This window comes from Somniosus microcephalus, chromosome 3, assembly GCF_052327205.1.
Source record: "Somniosus microcephalus isolate GS21.2 chromosome 3, FLI_Smic_1.0, whole genome shotgun sequence".
Lineage (NCBI taxonomy): Eukaryota > Metazoa > Chordata > Chondrichthyes > Squaliformes > Somniosidae > Somniosus > Somniosus microcephalus.
The window spans coordinates 79,292,418-79,306,663 of NC_140989.1; the positions used below are offsets into that span (position 1 = coordinate 79,292,418).

At 43.1% G+C, this 14,246-nt stretch overlaps 1 protein-coding gene across 1 annotated transcript in view; it reads right to left on the reverse strand.

Moving 5' to 3' along the window:
• Positions 1-1,360: 1,360 nt before the first annotated feature.
• The window catches only part of atf3 (activating transcription factor 3), a 30,488-nt gene continuing 17,602 nt past the window's right edge, over positions 1,361-14,246 (reverse strand). The window contains exons 2-4 of the mRNA XM_085981261.1: positions 9,096-9,334; positions 8,812-8,919; positions 1,361-2,178 (exon numbers count right to left, since the gene is read on the reverse strand). Coding sequence (XP_085837387.1) covers positions 1,981-2,178; positions 8,812-8,919; positions 9,096-9,326 — 537 coding nt within the window. The 5' untranslated portion in view covers positions 9,327-9,334 and the 3' untranslated portion in view covers positions 1,361-1,980. The remainder of the gene's footprint in view (positions 2,179-8,811; positions 8,920-9,095; positions 9,335-14,246) is intronic.

A 14,246-nucleotide genomic window follows, 5' to 3' on the forward strand; every position in this document is an offset into this window, starting at 1 on the left:
CTTGGCCATTGTCGATGCTCTGGTAAGAAGCTGTGAGACCAAAGTGCTTGATTGGCTAGGCTAAGCAAATCTGGCCAAGATGATTGCGTTCCTTGCATCCCGGGCAGCAATGTGGTCGCACGCTGGCACCTTCTGGCCTGTGCAGCTTCAGGTGGGTGAGCAGCAGCTTGGTGCTCCTGTTGTTGCTGCTGCTGTTGGTGGTGCTGTTGTTCATGGTTCTGCTGCTGCCACGGCTGGTCTTCGTCCTCATCTGATGTCCAGGAGGAAAGGAAATAAATGGTTCCCATGCTTCTGGTATATGCCTCAGTTGAGGAAGCGCTCAGTCAAGGTGGGGAGAGGGGTTTCCCAGGAGGTCACACTGGAGATGGGTGTCAGGCTCCAAACTTCCACAGCTATGGTTATGCCTGCTAAAGGTTCCCCCAGACCTGAGACAACAAAGTCCTGCCACCTGCGAATGATGACTGATCAAATCTCCTATTTAATGGTGGAGCTGCAGCTGATAGTCAGCAATCCAATTGTGCTCCCGCCAGGTTTCACCGTCGTGTTTCAGAGGAGACGTGAATCACATGGGAAACATGCTAAAATGGGAAAGGCCTCTCAAAATGGGATTGTAGAGGCAATTTAGTGGTTGTTAAGGGCCATAAGGGCCTATCCCGCCTCTTGGAGGCAGGACGGAGACGGGATCAGAAACCACACATTTGGGAAAATTGCTCGGAGGCGGGATGGAGGCGGGATCGGGCCCGCCCGCCATTTTTTGAGATTTTACCACCTCACACACCTCCAATCCCGCCTCCTCGGGCCTGGCAAAATCGAGCCCACAGAGTGCCCACAGCGCCTGGTCTGCACTCAAGGCCTCCATAATCAGCACCTGTGAAGAGACGCTCGGTCACTCGACCAGGAAACACCAAGACTGGTTCAACGAGAACGACCAGGAGATCCAGGAGCTAATAAGCCGCAAGCGCAAGGCATTCCTGATCTGGAAACAGCAACAGAACTCGAGAGCAAGAAAGCAGCTCTACAGACACCTGAAGGCCGAGGTCCAACAAAAACTCGTGACCTAAAGAACAGATGGTGGGTGGAGAAAGCGCAGGAGATCCAGCAGCTTGCCGACTGCCCAGTTTCTGGGAATGCGGCAGCTTGAATGCGGAATGGCTGTGAACTGAGAGGTTGAAAAAACAAGGAAAACCTGGTGGAATAAACTTAACATTATTTGACAAAGGGCCTAATACATCCCAGTTATAACAGATTATCAGCAGACCCTTTTTACGGCTCAAAATTATATAATCATAATTATAACTATTATTCTTTCAAAACATAACTGAAATTAAGAAATTTCTTTTAGAAGATTGACCAAACTAAATGATATGACAATATTTTTATTATTAAATGTATCAAATGCAAACCTCAACTATCACAGTGTAGAAATTTTTTTATATTAGAGCACTCCATTAATAACTCTTTAGTACTTGTAGATACATGCTTAGATTCTGTCGTAACATTGCTTCTCCTTCCAAAACTTATGTAACACGCTCGCAATAATATCCTATACAACTGGTGTAAATGCTACAGACCCGAGTAAAAGCTACAAGGTATAAGTGCCACACAGTCTCAAAGTAACAATACCATAAACACGGCTGGCATGCTGGTACATGAACTGGGCATCAACAGCAACAAAAGACAATAAAAGGCATGACGCCTGCGTCACTAATAAAAAATAATTGTGCAGCCTAATGTCAAGGCAGAGAGTAAGTAAGTGTTTTTTTCCCCCCCGTTTGCATGAGGTTTAAATGCAGCACTTTTCCAGGTTCAACAGGTAATAGTGAAACAGAAGAAATCCATTACGCTGAAAGTGCAAGCTCTTCTGGTTAATGAACAGTCTTTCCCTAGCAGGTTAGTAATGTACTAACGTGGAACTACTTCTGTTCTGGGCGTCTCCTGGGAGACGGACTCTGTGGATCCAGGATTCATTTCCTTTATGGTTTAATTCTGTAGTGTTCCTTCTTTGATCTGTTGGATGAAAAGATTTTTCTCATCCTCTGGAGTCCTCCCATTCTGAGCCCGGACTATACATGTAGGCCTGTGCAGATTCAGCATGTAAATCAGCTGCTGTTTCTCATTTTTCAGTTCTTCTATTTGTGCTTTCAGCTCTGCGTTCAGAGATTCCAGTTTTTCTGACTCCTAGAGGTAAGATATCACATTAAGTACATTTGTCAATTCTCCTGATCTAATGAGTTATGATTTTTTTTAAAAAGCACTATACATTTTGAGTGCAATGACTATACACCAAGATACTGTAAAACATTTTCCTCACGTTTTATGCTTGTCTCCATTAAACTGGGAATTTATTTTACCTTGACATTTTATATTACTAGATCATTACATAAAACGGCAAGCTATTAACACACACAAAATTCTGTACGTGCAAAATTTGATCTTTAGGGCGTTAATTGGAATATTATTCTCCATTTTAATAGTTTTAACTTTTCAGGTGATGCTCCACTTTATCTTTTTTCAACTCAAACTCCCCAAAATTGCCAATAAGTGCTTATAACATTGTGTTATTTCAGAGATATGTAGTGCCCATTTGTGATTGGTTTACTGATATATCTGTATGACAGGCCTACAAACACTGTCCCCATGACAGTGGCCTCACCTACTCGAAGCTGTTCAAACAATTCTATTGATGTCCCAAACACGCAAGAACATGTTGAAGTGTATTTTTCCCTTGCATGCCTAAAAAGTTATTGGTGTGTCTTTTCCCTCAGAATATATAAGTAGGCATATTGTTGTACATTCCCACACACCTGTCCTTTTTTCTCATTGCAATATTTAACAGCCAATAATGTTAATTTCTTTGTTGACTTATTTAAATCTAAATGCTAATAAATAAGAGTTCTGGCACCTACTCTATGTAACAAAAAATTCTAAAGAGTTTGCTCATTCTTATCTTAAGGGAGTTAGAAATACCTTTAAAGCTTAATTAGTGTTGAGCTTAGAGACAGAGAGCTAAAATCTTCATTTAAGTCTAGTTCACACTGAGTTATGGTAATGGTCTATTTTTTGATCCAAATGATCAAGGGAGATGGCGGGGTAAGGGGCGTGGGGGGAGGTGATGCTGAGTCTGGTTTTGTGTAACAAGCCAATGATGATTCCCAACTTTAACTTGTTCAAACATCTTGGAAACAGTTACTATAACATAATTGAGTTTGGCGTCACACTTGCCATGGGTAAGGACAGTACAACAGAGACTCAGGGGGAATTTTGCCAGCCCTGGGTATGGAGGCGGGACTGCCGGGAAAATGGCAGAAACAGGGAGCAGGTACCAAACCCGCTCCCAACCCGCCTCTATGCCATCTTCCCGGGTGGCGGGTCCCTGAGTCACACAAGGATCCGTCTCCTCGAGGCGGGGATTACAGCCATTTTACCCCTGCAAGTGCGGGCTTCCCGACGGCTGCGAACCTCACCAGGGTCAGCGAGGCGAGCAGTGGGCCTGCGGGAGTGAGAGGGATCAAAAAATGCACTGTGGAGGTGAGTGATGGGTGCAAGTGTGAAGAGGTAAGTATGAGAGGTGAGTGTAAAGAGTTAGAAAAAGTTTACTTACCTTTGTTTCTTCCTGCAGGCTTCAACCCTTGGGAATCCGGAGGTGCCTCATCTCAACGGCAGAGATGACAGAATGGCTGATGCATTCTCAGATGCAGCAGCCATCTGATTTCTGCTGAGGAAAGAGGTTTGGTGAGTCTTCAGTACAAGGACTCACCTTAGAACAGAGATCGTCAGTGTTTGACAGTTTCTCTAAGCTGTCAAACACTGACAATTCATCTGTCAAAATTTTTTGACAGATGAAATGTCATACGCTGACGTCCTCTGTCACCAGCTTTCCCTTAATTGGCCGGTAAGCTTGCAGGGCGGGCTTAACAAGGTCAATCAAGGGAAAGTAGCGTGGGTTGGCTGGACATCGTTGAGGGTGGGACTAAAATTCGAAAACAAGCAGTCCCGCCCCCAACGCACCCCCATTGGCAAAATCCAGCCCTTAGGAAGGTGAACTTTGGGGGATTGAGAAATCAGTTAACGTAGCTGAACAGAAATAGATTGTTAGAAGGACAAAGCTTGCAGAAGTGGTATACTTATAAACACACAATGCAGTGCTTACAAAGTCAAATTATGGCACTGGAAAAGAAAGACAATAGCAATAAATGAAACCTATGTAAACGACAAAGGAAGTGATGCAAGCAACAAGAGTAAAAAAAAGGGTGTTCTGCAAATATCGATCCTCGGCTTCAGTGGTAGACAGGCAGGAGTACAAGGATTGGTTGAGGACTGTTAGAAAACTGGTTAAACAGGCAAAAATAAAGAATGAGATTTGGAATGCAAAGAACAAAAAAGCAATACAAAAAACATAGAAACATAGAAGATAGGAGCAGGAGTAGGCCATTCGGCCCCTTGAGCCTGCCCCGCCATTCAATGCGATCATGGCTGGTCAAAGGACTCTGAGTACATTCAGAGTAAATAGAGTCAGAGTAGCTGTGCCTTTGAAAGATGCTTATAGGGAGATGGTTTCAGTCAATCTGAAAAGGCAGTTAGCCCGAACTATTTTTCGGTATTAGTGTTCATGGAAGAAATCATTGACTCCGGGAAAAAAAGGTTATTTTCCAGGAAATTGAAAAGGACACTAGAAATTACTGACAGGGACCTACAAAGAAGGGTACATAAGGAAATGGTCATGTTCTAGTCAATGCTCCCATTAAGCTGCATGGCCGCGCAGCTGTCTGGAGGTCCGCACAGGACAGTTGGTGGCTTTACAGTAGGAAAGGCCGCACATGCGCGGAAATTTGAATGGGCCGCGCAGCCTGTTAAAGGGGCCACGCACCCAAAAAAAAATTAAAGGGAACATTGGTTCCAGTGGGATCTTTAGGGAACCATTAGAATCAGGAGTTGTATCAAAGGATTGGAGAAAAAGGAATGTATTTTAAAAAGAGAGCAAATGGATTGTCCTGTAATTACAGTTCAGTAAGCCCGATCTCTGTCTCAGGTAAAATATTAAGATGCTATCCTGAAATAGGGTATTGTGAAACACAGAGGAATATCAAGTGTTCAAGGGAAGTTTACATGGCTTTTAGTGGGGTGGTAGGTGAGGGGGTGAAACTGGGTGCCTTTGCACCCCGGGGAGGCACTAATGGGACGCAAATAGCTTTGCGACCGGGCGCGGCATTGATATCAACTCCTGCCATATTTGGTGGGAGTTTTGCGGCAGCGCTATGACATTGTGCCCCGATCTCCTTCGCCCGGAGATCGTGACATCATCGCCGTGTGCATTGCCCTGGTAGCACCCCGGACACAAAATTGACTTCCGCCCCCTGCAGCAGCACCGGGCGAAAACGCCGACAGCTGCAGGAGGCGTGCATCGGGTGTCCGGCTGCTTTGGCGGCGATGATTAAAGGCGAGGTGGCCGAGGTAAGTATTGTCTTGGAACATGATAAACTTTAACTGTACTGAATTGGCTTGGTTAAGAAAAAGCCTCTTCAGCAGGAGATAACTAGAAAAGAATTGGTCATGTTTAAGCATCTCTGTATTGGAGCACCCACAAAGAGGGGCAAGTATTCTACATGCAAATACTCAGTCCATACAATAGTATTTTGTTTTAGATCATTCACTGCATATTTACATTGTGGCGCCACTTTCTGGACAGCTGCAGTAACATAACTGGGAGTTAACTGTAGTGGCATTAACACCTCTGAGTGACGAAGATAACCTGAGTCCGCAGACTGGGCCTCAGTCTAACTCATTGGAACATTTATGCTCCATTATCAACTCCTGTAAATCCCCAAATGGTCTTTCTCCTCTTCACTTTCTTTTTCATAATTTCTTTTTACTAAAAAGTTCACCCACAAGTAACTAATTATTTAATTCTTATATATTCCCTCAGTTCTGCCTCAATCAGTTACAACCTGAGACCACAGATGTGTGAAGTTCAATGTCGAATAGTTTGCATACTATGTCTGATGCCGAGAGACTGTGAGCGTGGGAACAAGGTCAGTCTACTGTGAGGAATAACACATCTCTAACTAAGGATCAGCTTTCAGGCTTCACCCACCCTTACAGACATGGCCAACAATTAGACTGCCTGACCAAACATTGGCCCGTAATTTGCGATCAGTGGCGAAGCAAAGGCGCTCGCCGCTGGCCCCAAAGAAAGCTGCCCACAGAGATCTCTGTGGCGATAAGTTTGCCTTTTTCGACGTTCAATTGATTGCAGCGCTGTGTCATGGGGATTCCTAATGCGATGCTGCTGTGATGTCAACAAGCTGTCCAAGCAGCCAATCACATTGAAGAATTCTCACAGACAAGAAACCAGGAAATAAGTCGCTGCTTTTATCCGGACTTTTTAAAAATGTTAGAGAATGAAATAAAGATTGGGACTTTCACATGGGGAGAAGGTAGCAGCTGAAATATCATGAACAAATTTCAAAAAAAATTATTTAAAAAAAATTTTTAATTGTAATTTTTATTATAATGGAGAAATTTGACACTCCACAAATATAAAAAATTACTTTTTCAGGACCAGAACATTTGCTTACCAGTTAATACACTGTTAAACCACCAAATACACCTATTTTAACAAGGCTTAACATTTAATGGGGTAACAGCGATATTACTGCAGAAAAGCCCAAGTTTTCATCAGTTTCACTGATTACACTGATTGCCAGCTATGGTGGGGGTCGTGGGGAGGGAGGCAGTGTCCACAGCGTAGCCAGTGTCGGGGCAGTGAATGACTGGCCGCAACTTCAGGATTTCTGCGTTTAGATGCGCATGCGCTAAACCACAGGTAATGATAGGGAGATGGCAGAAATATTAAATCATTATTTTGCTTCGGTATTTACCAAGGAAATAGAACAGGTAGACATGACATTGGATGATGAGATGAGTAATGAGATAAATGCATTTAAAATAATAAAAAAGGGGATATATTAAATAAACTAATCAAACTCAGAGGATAAAACCCTTGGTCTGAATGGATTGCATCCACGCATTTTAAAATAATCTGGGGAAGAGATAGCAGAGGCATTACTACACATATTTAATAATTCGTTAGAAAAAGGTGTAGTGCCAGAGGACTGGCAGATAGCTAATGTAATACCTATATTTAAGGGGGACAGAACATGTCGATGGAATTATAGATCAGTCAGCTTAACATCGGTGGTGGGAAAAATAATGCAATCCTTACTAAAGGAGAGAATAGAAGAACGTCTAGAAATGAAAAATATAATAATGAATAGTCAGCATGGATTTCAAAAGGGAAAATCTTGCTTGACCAACCTTATTGAATTTTTTGAAGAGGTAACAGAGTAGACAAGGGTAATGCAGTAGATGTAATTTATCTAGATTTTCAAAAGGTCTTTGATAAGGTACCCCATAATAGATTAATGAATAAGGTCAGAGAGTGCAGAGTCAAGGGACAAGTAGCAGAATGGATTGCTAGCTGGCTTCAAGACAGAAAGCAGAGAGCGGGAGTAAAAGGGTAGCTATTCACAGTGGCAGAAGGTCAGAAGTGGTGTTCCATAAGGATCAGCGCTGGGACCACTGCTGTTCACAATTTACTTTAACGATTTAGATATTGGAATCAAAAACACAATTTCTAAATTTGCAGATGATACCAAAATGGGGGGATAGTCAATACTGAGGAGGACCACAACAAATTACAGGAGGACCTTAATAAACTTGCAGAATAGGCAAATAATTGGCAAATGAAGTTGAACACAGACAAATGTGAGGTAGGAAGAATGGGGAGGTCACTTATTACTTGGAGGGTGCGAGTCTAGGTGGGGTAGAGGGACAAAGGGATTTCGGAGTACAAATACACAAATCACTAAATGTTGCGCCACAGGTTAGCTAGGCCATTGAAAATGCAAACTAAGCACCAGGGTTTATTTCTAGAGGGATAGAATTGAAAAGTAGGGAAGTTATGCTAAACCTGAATCGAACCTTGGTTAGACCACACTTAAGAGTACCGCGTGCAGTTCTGATCGCCATATTATAAAAAGGATATAGAGGCACTGTAGAGGGTGCAGAGAAGATTTACAAGGATGATACCAGAAATGCGAGGTTATACATATCAGGAAAAGATGAACAGGCTGGGTCTCTTTTCTCTTGAAAAAAGAAGGCTGAGGGGTGACCTAATAGAGGTCTATAAAATTATGAAAGGTTTTGTCAGAGTGGATACAGAGAGAATGTTTCCACTTGTGGGGAAGAGCATAACTAGAGGCCATCAATATAAGTTAGTCACCAAGAAATCCAATAAAGAGTGGTGAAAATGTGGAATGTGGAACTCACTACCACAGGGAGTGGTTGAAGCGAATAGTGTAGATGCATTGAAGGGGAGCCTGGACAAACATCTGAGGGAGAAGGGAATAGAGGGTTATGCTGATAGATTTAAATGAGGAAAGACGGGAGGAGGCTCGAGTGGAGCATAAACGCCGGCATGGACTGGTTGGGCCAAATGGCCTGTTTCTGTGTCGTATATCCTATGTAATCCTATGTAAACCCTAAAGTTGTGGTCAGTTTCAGAGGGGTAATGACGGTGAACACTGATAGTTCGCTGTCATTACCCATCGCAAATTGCAGGCCATTATTATTGTTTTGAAAACTAAAACATACAAAAGAACACAGTTCTTTTTTTACCATAAACAATTTTGACTGTCGGTGGCCATGTAGCCGATACAAGCCAATTTCTACCAAATCAGAGCAATGAAGCTTCCGTAAGTATCCATACCTCAGGACAAAGAAATGGTGTGCTTATTGTACACATGTACTTACTTTTTGCAATATGTCTGTCCTTTCCTTCTTCTTATTTCGACATTTAGCTGCTGCTATTTTATTTCTTTCCCTTCTCCGTCTTCTCCTCTCATCTTCTTGTGGTGTCACCTGTAAGAATAAATATCTAAACTCACTTTCTTGGAATTGTAAGATGGCAGTAGTGCCTCAAAATCAAAAATAAAACAAAACCATCATTTGTTTGTACTATTGTGATGTTTTAGGTTCAGAGTGTTCGCACTATGGTATAGTTTTAGTATTCCAAGATATATGTGTGTTTAACGTACCCATCTTTCTACTGTCTCGTTCGAGCTCTCAGTTCCTATTAAATATTCCATGGTTGATGCTCCATTTGATATCCGTTTGCTTTGAATGGCAAATCGCAGCTCTTCTTTGACCAAAGGGGTAATGTTTGTAAACTCATCAAATACCAGAGTCATCGAGGGCGAGATACATGGAACAACTGCTGCTGTACTGACATCTGATGCAGATCCTTGTCCTATGTGTTGGAGCATCATGGTGCTGTCTGTTCAGAAGAACAATGAACATGAAATTATTTCAGGTAATTAAATTAAAATTAAAGTTTCAGATATTTGTTTCTCACCCTTTTCTTTGGTTACGCTATCCCCTCTCCCCGGCGCCCACACATACCACATGCCATTTATCAGTCAATTTAGAATATGCCACTAGGAAATATCCAAGTGTAGTCTAGATTGATTCTCGCTCCCCCTCCCTGTGGGTAAGTGCCTCATCTCAATCCATCCCAAAAACCCAGTTGAAATGGAAAACTCCGAACCTAGATTCCACTCCATGGTGCGGCACTTCTATTTTTGGTAACTTAATTTTTTTTTTGAATTACTACATAAAGCTTACACAGCTATTTCCAATATACAAGTGGTTGGTAATTGGCAAGTGTATGGCATCTTTAATTCATTGGTCTTCCCAGGATATATCTCCACTCTGATGTGTTCTAATCCATACTACTCTCCTCCCACAGGCCCTTAGACTCCTCCACATAGCAGCACGGTCAGTTTATTAGCCTGACTGCTGAGTCTGTAGTGACTTTAAGACCTTGGCATAGCCATGCCTATTAACGTCACTCCATGTTCAGCCAATAGGAGATTTGCTCACTTCAAGTAAGAGGAGCAATGACAGATTCTTCCCTACTCAAGGTGGGACACTCTTCTTCAGAGGATGCTTCATCCAGTGGTCTGAACAAGAACTATTGAGATTCATTACAATGGCTTGGGTTGGTTGATAATGCTGGTTTCTCTGGCCTTGATATATTGCGATGGAATACTGAAATTCCTAACTCTACTATTTTGAGATGATCTTAACCCATTTATTTTGAACAGATTAACATCTCTGCTCAAACAGTCAGCAGTTTGTTACTACCTAACTTCATGTAAATAGGGTCATTGATTCAAATGTTAAATAGCTCAATAACTTCAACCTGTTTCTTGACCTTAGATTCAGAAGACAAATGACTTGATTGATGTGCCACTTAGCTGCTAATCTCTTAGCAGCAATACACATTCTGCGGCCTTTATCTCATTTATAATCCAAGTGATAGGATGATGTCAAAACCAGTGGGATAAATGGCCCACTGGTATCCCACTTGCACAAAGTTGAGTAACGGTAACACAGCTGGCAGATTTGTCCCTGGTCTATGTGATGGTGCAACTCCTGTTTTTTCTACTGAATTTAAGTATAGAGGACTCATTCCTTCCCACTGTCCAGGGCCCCAAACACTCCTTCCAGGTGAAACAGTGATTTGCATGTACTACTTGCAATTTAGTATACGGTATTCACTGCTCACGATGCAGTCTCCTCTACATTGGTGAGACCAAACGCAGATGGGGTGATCACTTTGCGAAACACCTCCGTTCAGTCCGTAAGCGTGACCCTGAGCTTCCGGTCGCCTGTCACTTTAATTCTCTGCTCCACTCCCACTCTGACCTCTCCATCCTCGGCCTCTTACACTGTTCTAACGAAGCTCAACGCAAGCTCGAGCAACAACACCTCATCTTTCGATTAGGAACTTTACAGCCTTCTGGACTCAACATCGAATTCAACAATTTCAGACTATCACCTCTACCCCTATGTTCTCTCACATGGCAGCTGCTGATGATTCTGCTATTGCCATTTACACCTCATCTAGAGTCATCTTTTGTTTTTTAACTTGTCCCATTACCATCTCTTTTAGCCTTGCACCATCATCCCTTCTGTCTTTCAATCTCTCCTGCCTTCCATCCTATCACAGACCTTCCCTTTGCTCTTTCCTCCTCTCCCCCTTTCCCTGCCCCACACTTGCTTAAAATATCTGTTACTTCTCCAACTTTTTCCAGTTCTGACAAAGGGTCATCGACTTGAAGCGTTCACTCGGTTTCTCTCTCCACGATGCTGCCTGGCCTGCTGAGTGTTTCTGTTGTTGTTTAAGTAAAGAGGATTTGGAGAATTTTGCAAGATTTGTACAGTTTGGTGAAATTACCAAGAAAATGGGGCACAGGTTCAATCCTTCACTTTATTGAGTTTACAATCTCAGCCATGCTGTTGTGCAAAGGCCTGGCATCAAACTCTCTCCATTGGGCAGGGAGTGAGGAAAGAGAAGAGGAGGAGATTTATGACCAAACTGCCCTCACCTATGTCCTTGGGTTTCCAAGCTTTTATCTTTACAGGCCGCATACCACAGAGCCTCAGGGGCCACATCCAAGTGCCGATTTAGGAATGTGCACTTCTGGCAGGAAGCCTCATCCACCAGGAGAGCATGTTGGGAAATCAATGACTTTCCATCCATTAAAATGAACACAGTTGGGCAGTTTTCAGTCTTGTGCTTTCATTGAGTGAGGCTGCCCATCAGAAGTGCATATTTGTAAATTGGCCCTATAATGAATAAAGCCATATTGCCATTAATTTGCATACATATCTTAAAATGTTGAGAAAAACAGATCTTGGTGTTTGGATTATTTATCCGCCAATCAAGCAACAATGTTAAAATCAGCCCTAGGCTGGGCTTTTAAAAAAATATTCTCAGCCTCTATTATCAAGTGTGAGCCTTAACTTTAAAGGTCACTCACCTTTATAAGTATGATGATTTTGCCTTCTATAACCTAGGTGACTGAGGCCAATTGTTGCACCTCTTTCACTGCACTGGTTAAAATCAGCTAACTCCTCACAGACTGAGGACCAACCCTGGTTTCTATGACTCAGCTGCTTATTAGATACAGTAATCTCAAACAACAGGCTGACACTGAAACAATGAAACTGGTGCAAAGATGGAAAAAAGTATGAAATGATTTTCATGTTGTGAACTGGTTCTATACCGTCATCCCGCCCCCCCGTCCCCCCGCACCTCACTTAGGGCCCTTATCAGAGAGCTATTCAGTACATCTTGACTAAATTCAAACTCCGTTTCTGGAGATGAAATGAAAGTGTTCTAACCCACTGTGTCAAGCAAACCTTCCATAGAGTCTGCTCTTATTGTGAAACTTGTGTAATACTCTGCATTAAAAATCCCTGTGTAAACATGGCAGAGTTGGCTACCCTTTATTCACAAGTGAATGAACGTCCTTCTCCTGCAGGTGGTGTAACTCAAGAATGAATCTGGAATTGGCACCATGTAAAACTACCCAGAATCACTTCAAGGCCAATTCTGAAGAATGTTGTACATATCCAGGCAACAGGGAGATGTCAATGTATGGATGTGACGTCATACCACAAGTGCTTTTAAGAAGATCTGATATAGCTATGAGATGAGGAGACAGCTGTTCCTTGACTGCTCAGCATGAACACTTGCTCAGTGTAGCCCTGTCATCACCTCAGTGATCAATTATTTATTACTGTTACATAAGCAACTAGGAATGCTTTATGTTAGATCTCAGGGTTCCATTCTGTACATAACACTTCCGCCTTCATTCCTAACAATTCCCACCATTAGGAATTTTTTTTTTCGTAGTTAGGACAGTATGATGCAAAGGCATATTTGAGTTTGAGTATGCTATGGGTATGTGTCAGCTATCCCCCATATGCTAAGCTCTTGACCTCACTGACAGGCAGTGAGTGGAAGCGCGGATACTGGAAAAAAAGAAAGGGAAAAAGAAGGAAAAGTCATCCCTCGAGTGCCCTTGCGCATTTGCTCACTGTTTATTTCAAAGTAGCAGTACAGCCCAATCAGGTATAGGCTAGTACGATAGCAAAATACCCACCAAACGTATCTTCCCCTCCCCTCCCCTTTCAGCATTCCGCAGGGACCGCTCTCTCCGAGACACCCTAGTCCACTCCTCTATCACCCCAAACAGCCCTTCCCCTTCGCCTGGCACCTTCCTGTGCAAGCGGAGGAGATGTAACACCTGCCCCTATACCTCCCCCCTCCCCACTGTCCAGGGCCCCAAACACCCCTTCCAGGTGAAACAGCGATTTACTTGTACTTCTCGCAATCTAGTATACTGTATTCGCTGCTCACGATGCGGTCTCCTCTACATTGGGGAGACCAAACGCAGATTGGGTGACCGCTTTGCGGAACACCTCCGTTCAGTCCGTAAGGGTGACCCCGAGCTTCCGGTCGCCTGTCATTTCAATTCACCGCTCCATTCCCACTCGGACCTCACCGTCCTTGGCCTCTTGTACTGTTCCACGGAAGCTCAACGTAAACTCGAGGAACAGCACCTCATCTTCCGATTAGGCAGTCTGCAGCCTTCCGGTCTCAATATCGAGTTCAACAATTTCAGATCATAACCTCGGCCCCTATTTCATTTTCACTTATATTTTTCCACTCCTTTCCTTTTCCCCCCCCCTTTCCTTTTGTTTCTCTCTCACACCTGGCAGCTATCTTTTGCCCTGCCAGTACACTTTACACCTAATCACAGCCTATTACCATCTCGTCTAGCTTCTAATCTCTTTTACTTCTTTTGGTTCTTTTATTCTTTTGTCCGATCGCAGCCCTGCCTTCGATCTAGTTCCTTTTCTCTCCAGTTTTGAAGAAGGGTCAAACCCGAAACGTCAACTCAAATTTCTCTCCACGGATGTTGCCTGACTTGCTGAGTTTTTCCAGCATTTTCTGTTGTTATTTCAGGTATAGGCTATATCGGTATACATTCATAATTTCTGTAGTGTGTCACCAGAAACCTTGGCCTGTATTTTCCGATGCCTACGGGTGTGTACAGGCTGTGTACACACCTGTAGAGACATCGGAAATGCCGGTTTCAGGCATGCGCTGAAAACCGGCATTTCTGATCTGTCAAGAATGCTCTTGACAGATCGGACGGCTGCCCTGGAGAAGGGCCTCTGCGGGGGGAGAGTTCCGCTTTTTGCAGAACCTCTGTCCACTGAAAACTCTTTGAAATCTTACGCCTGGTAAAAGCAGGCGCAAGGCCTGCTTTTACCAGCATAAGAGTTGAAAAAAGGTTTTTTTTTTTTTAAATTTTCATTCATTTATAATT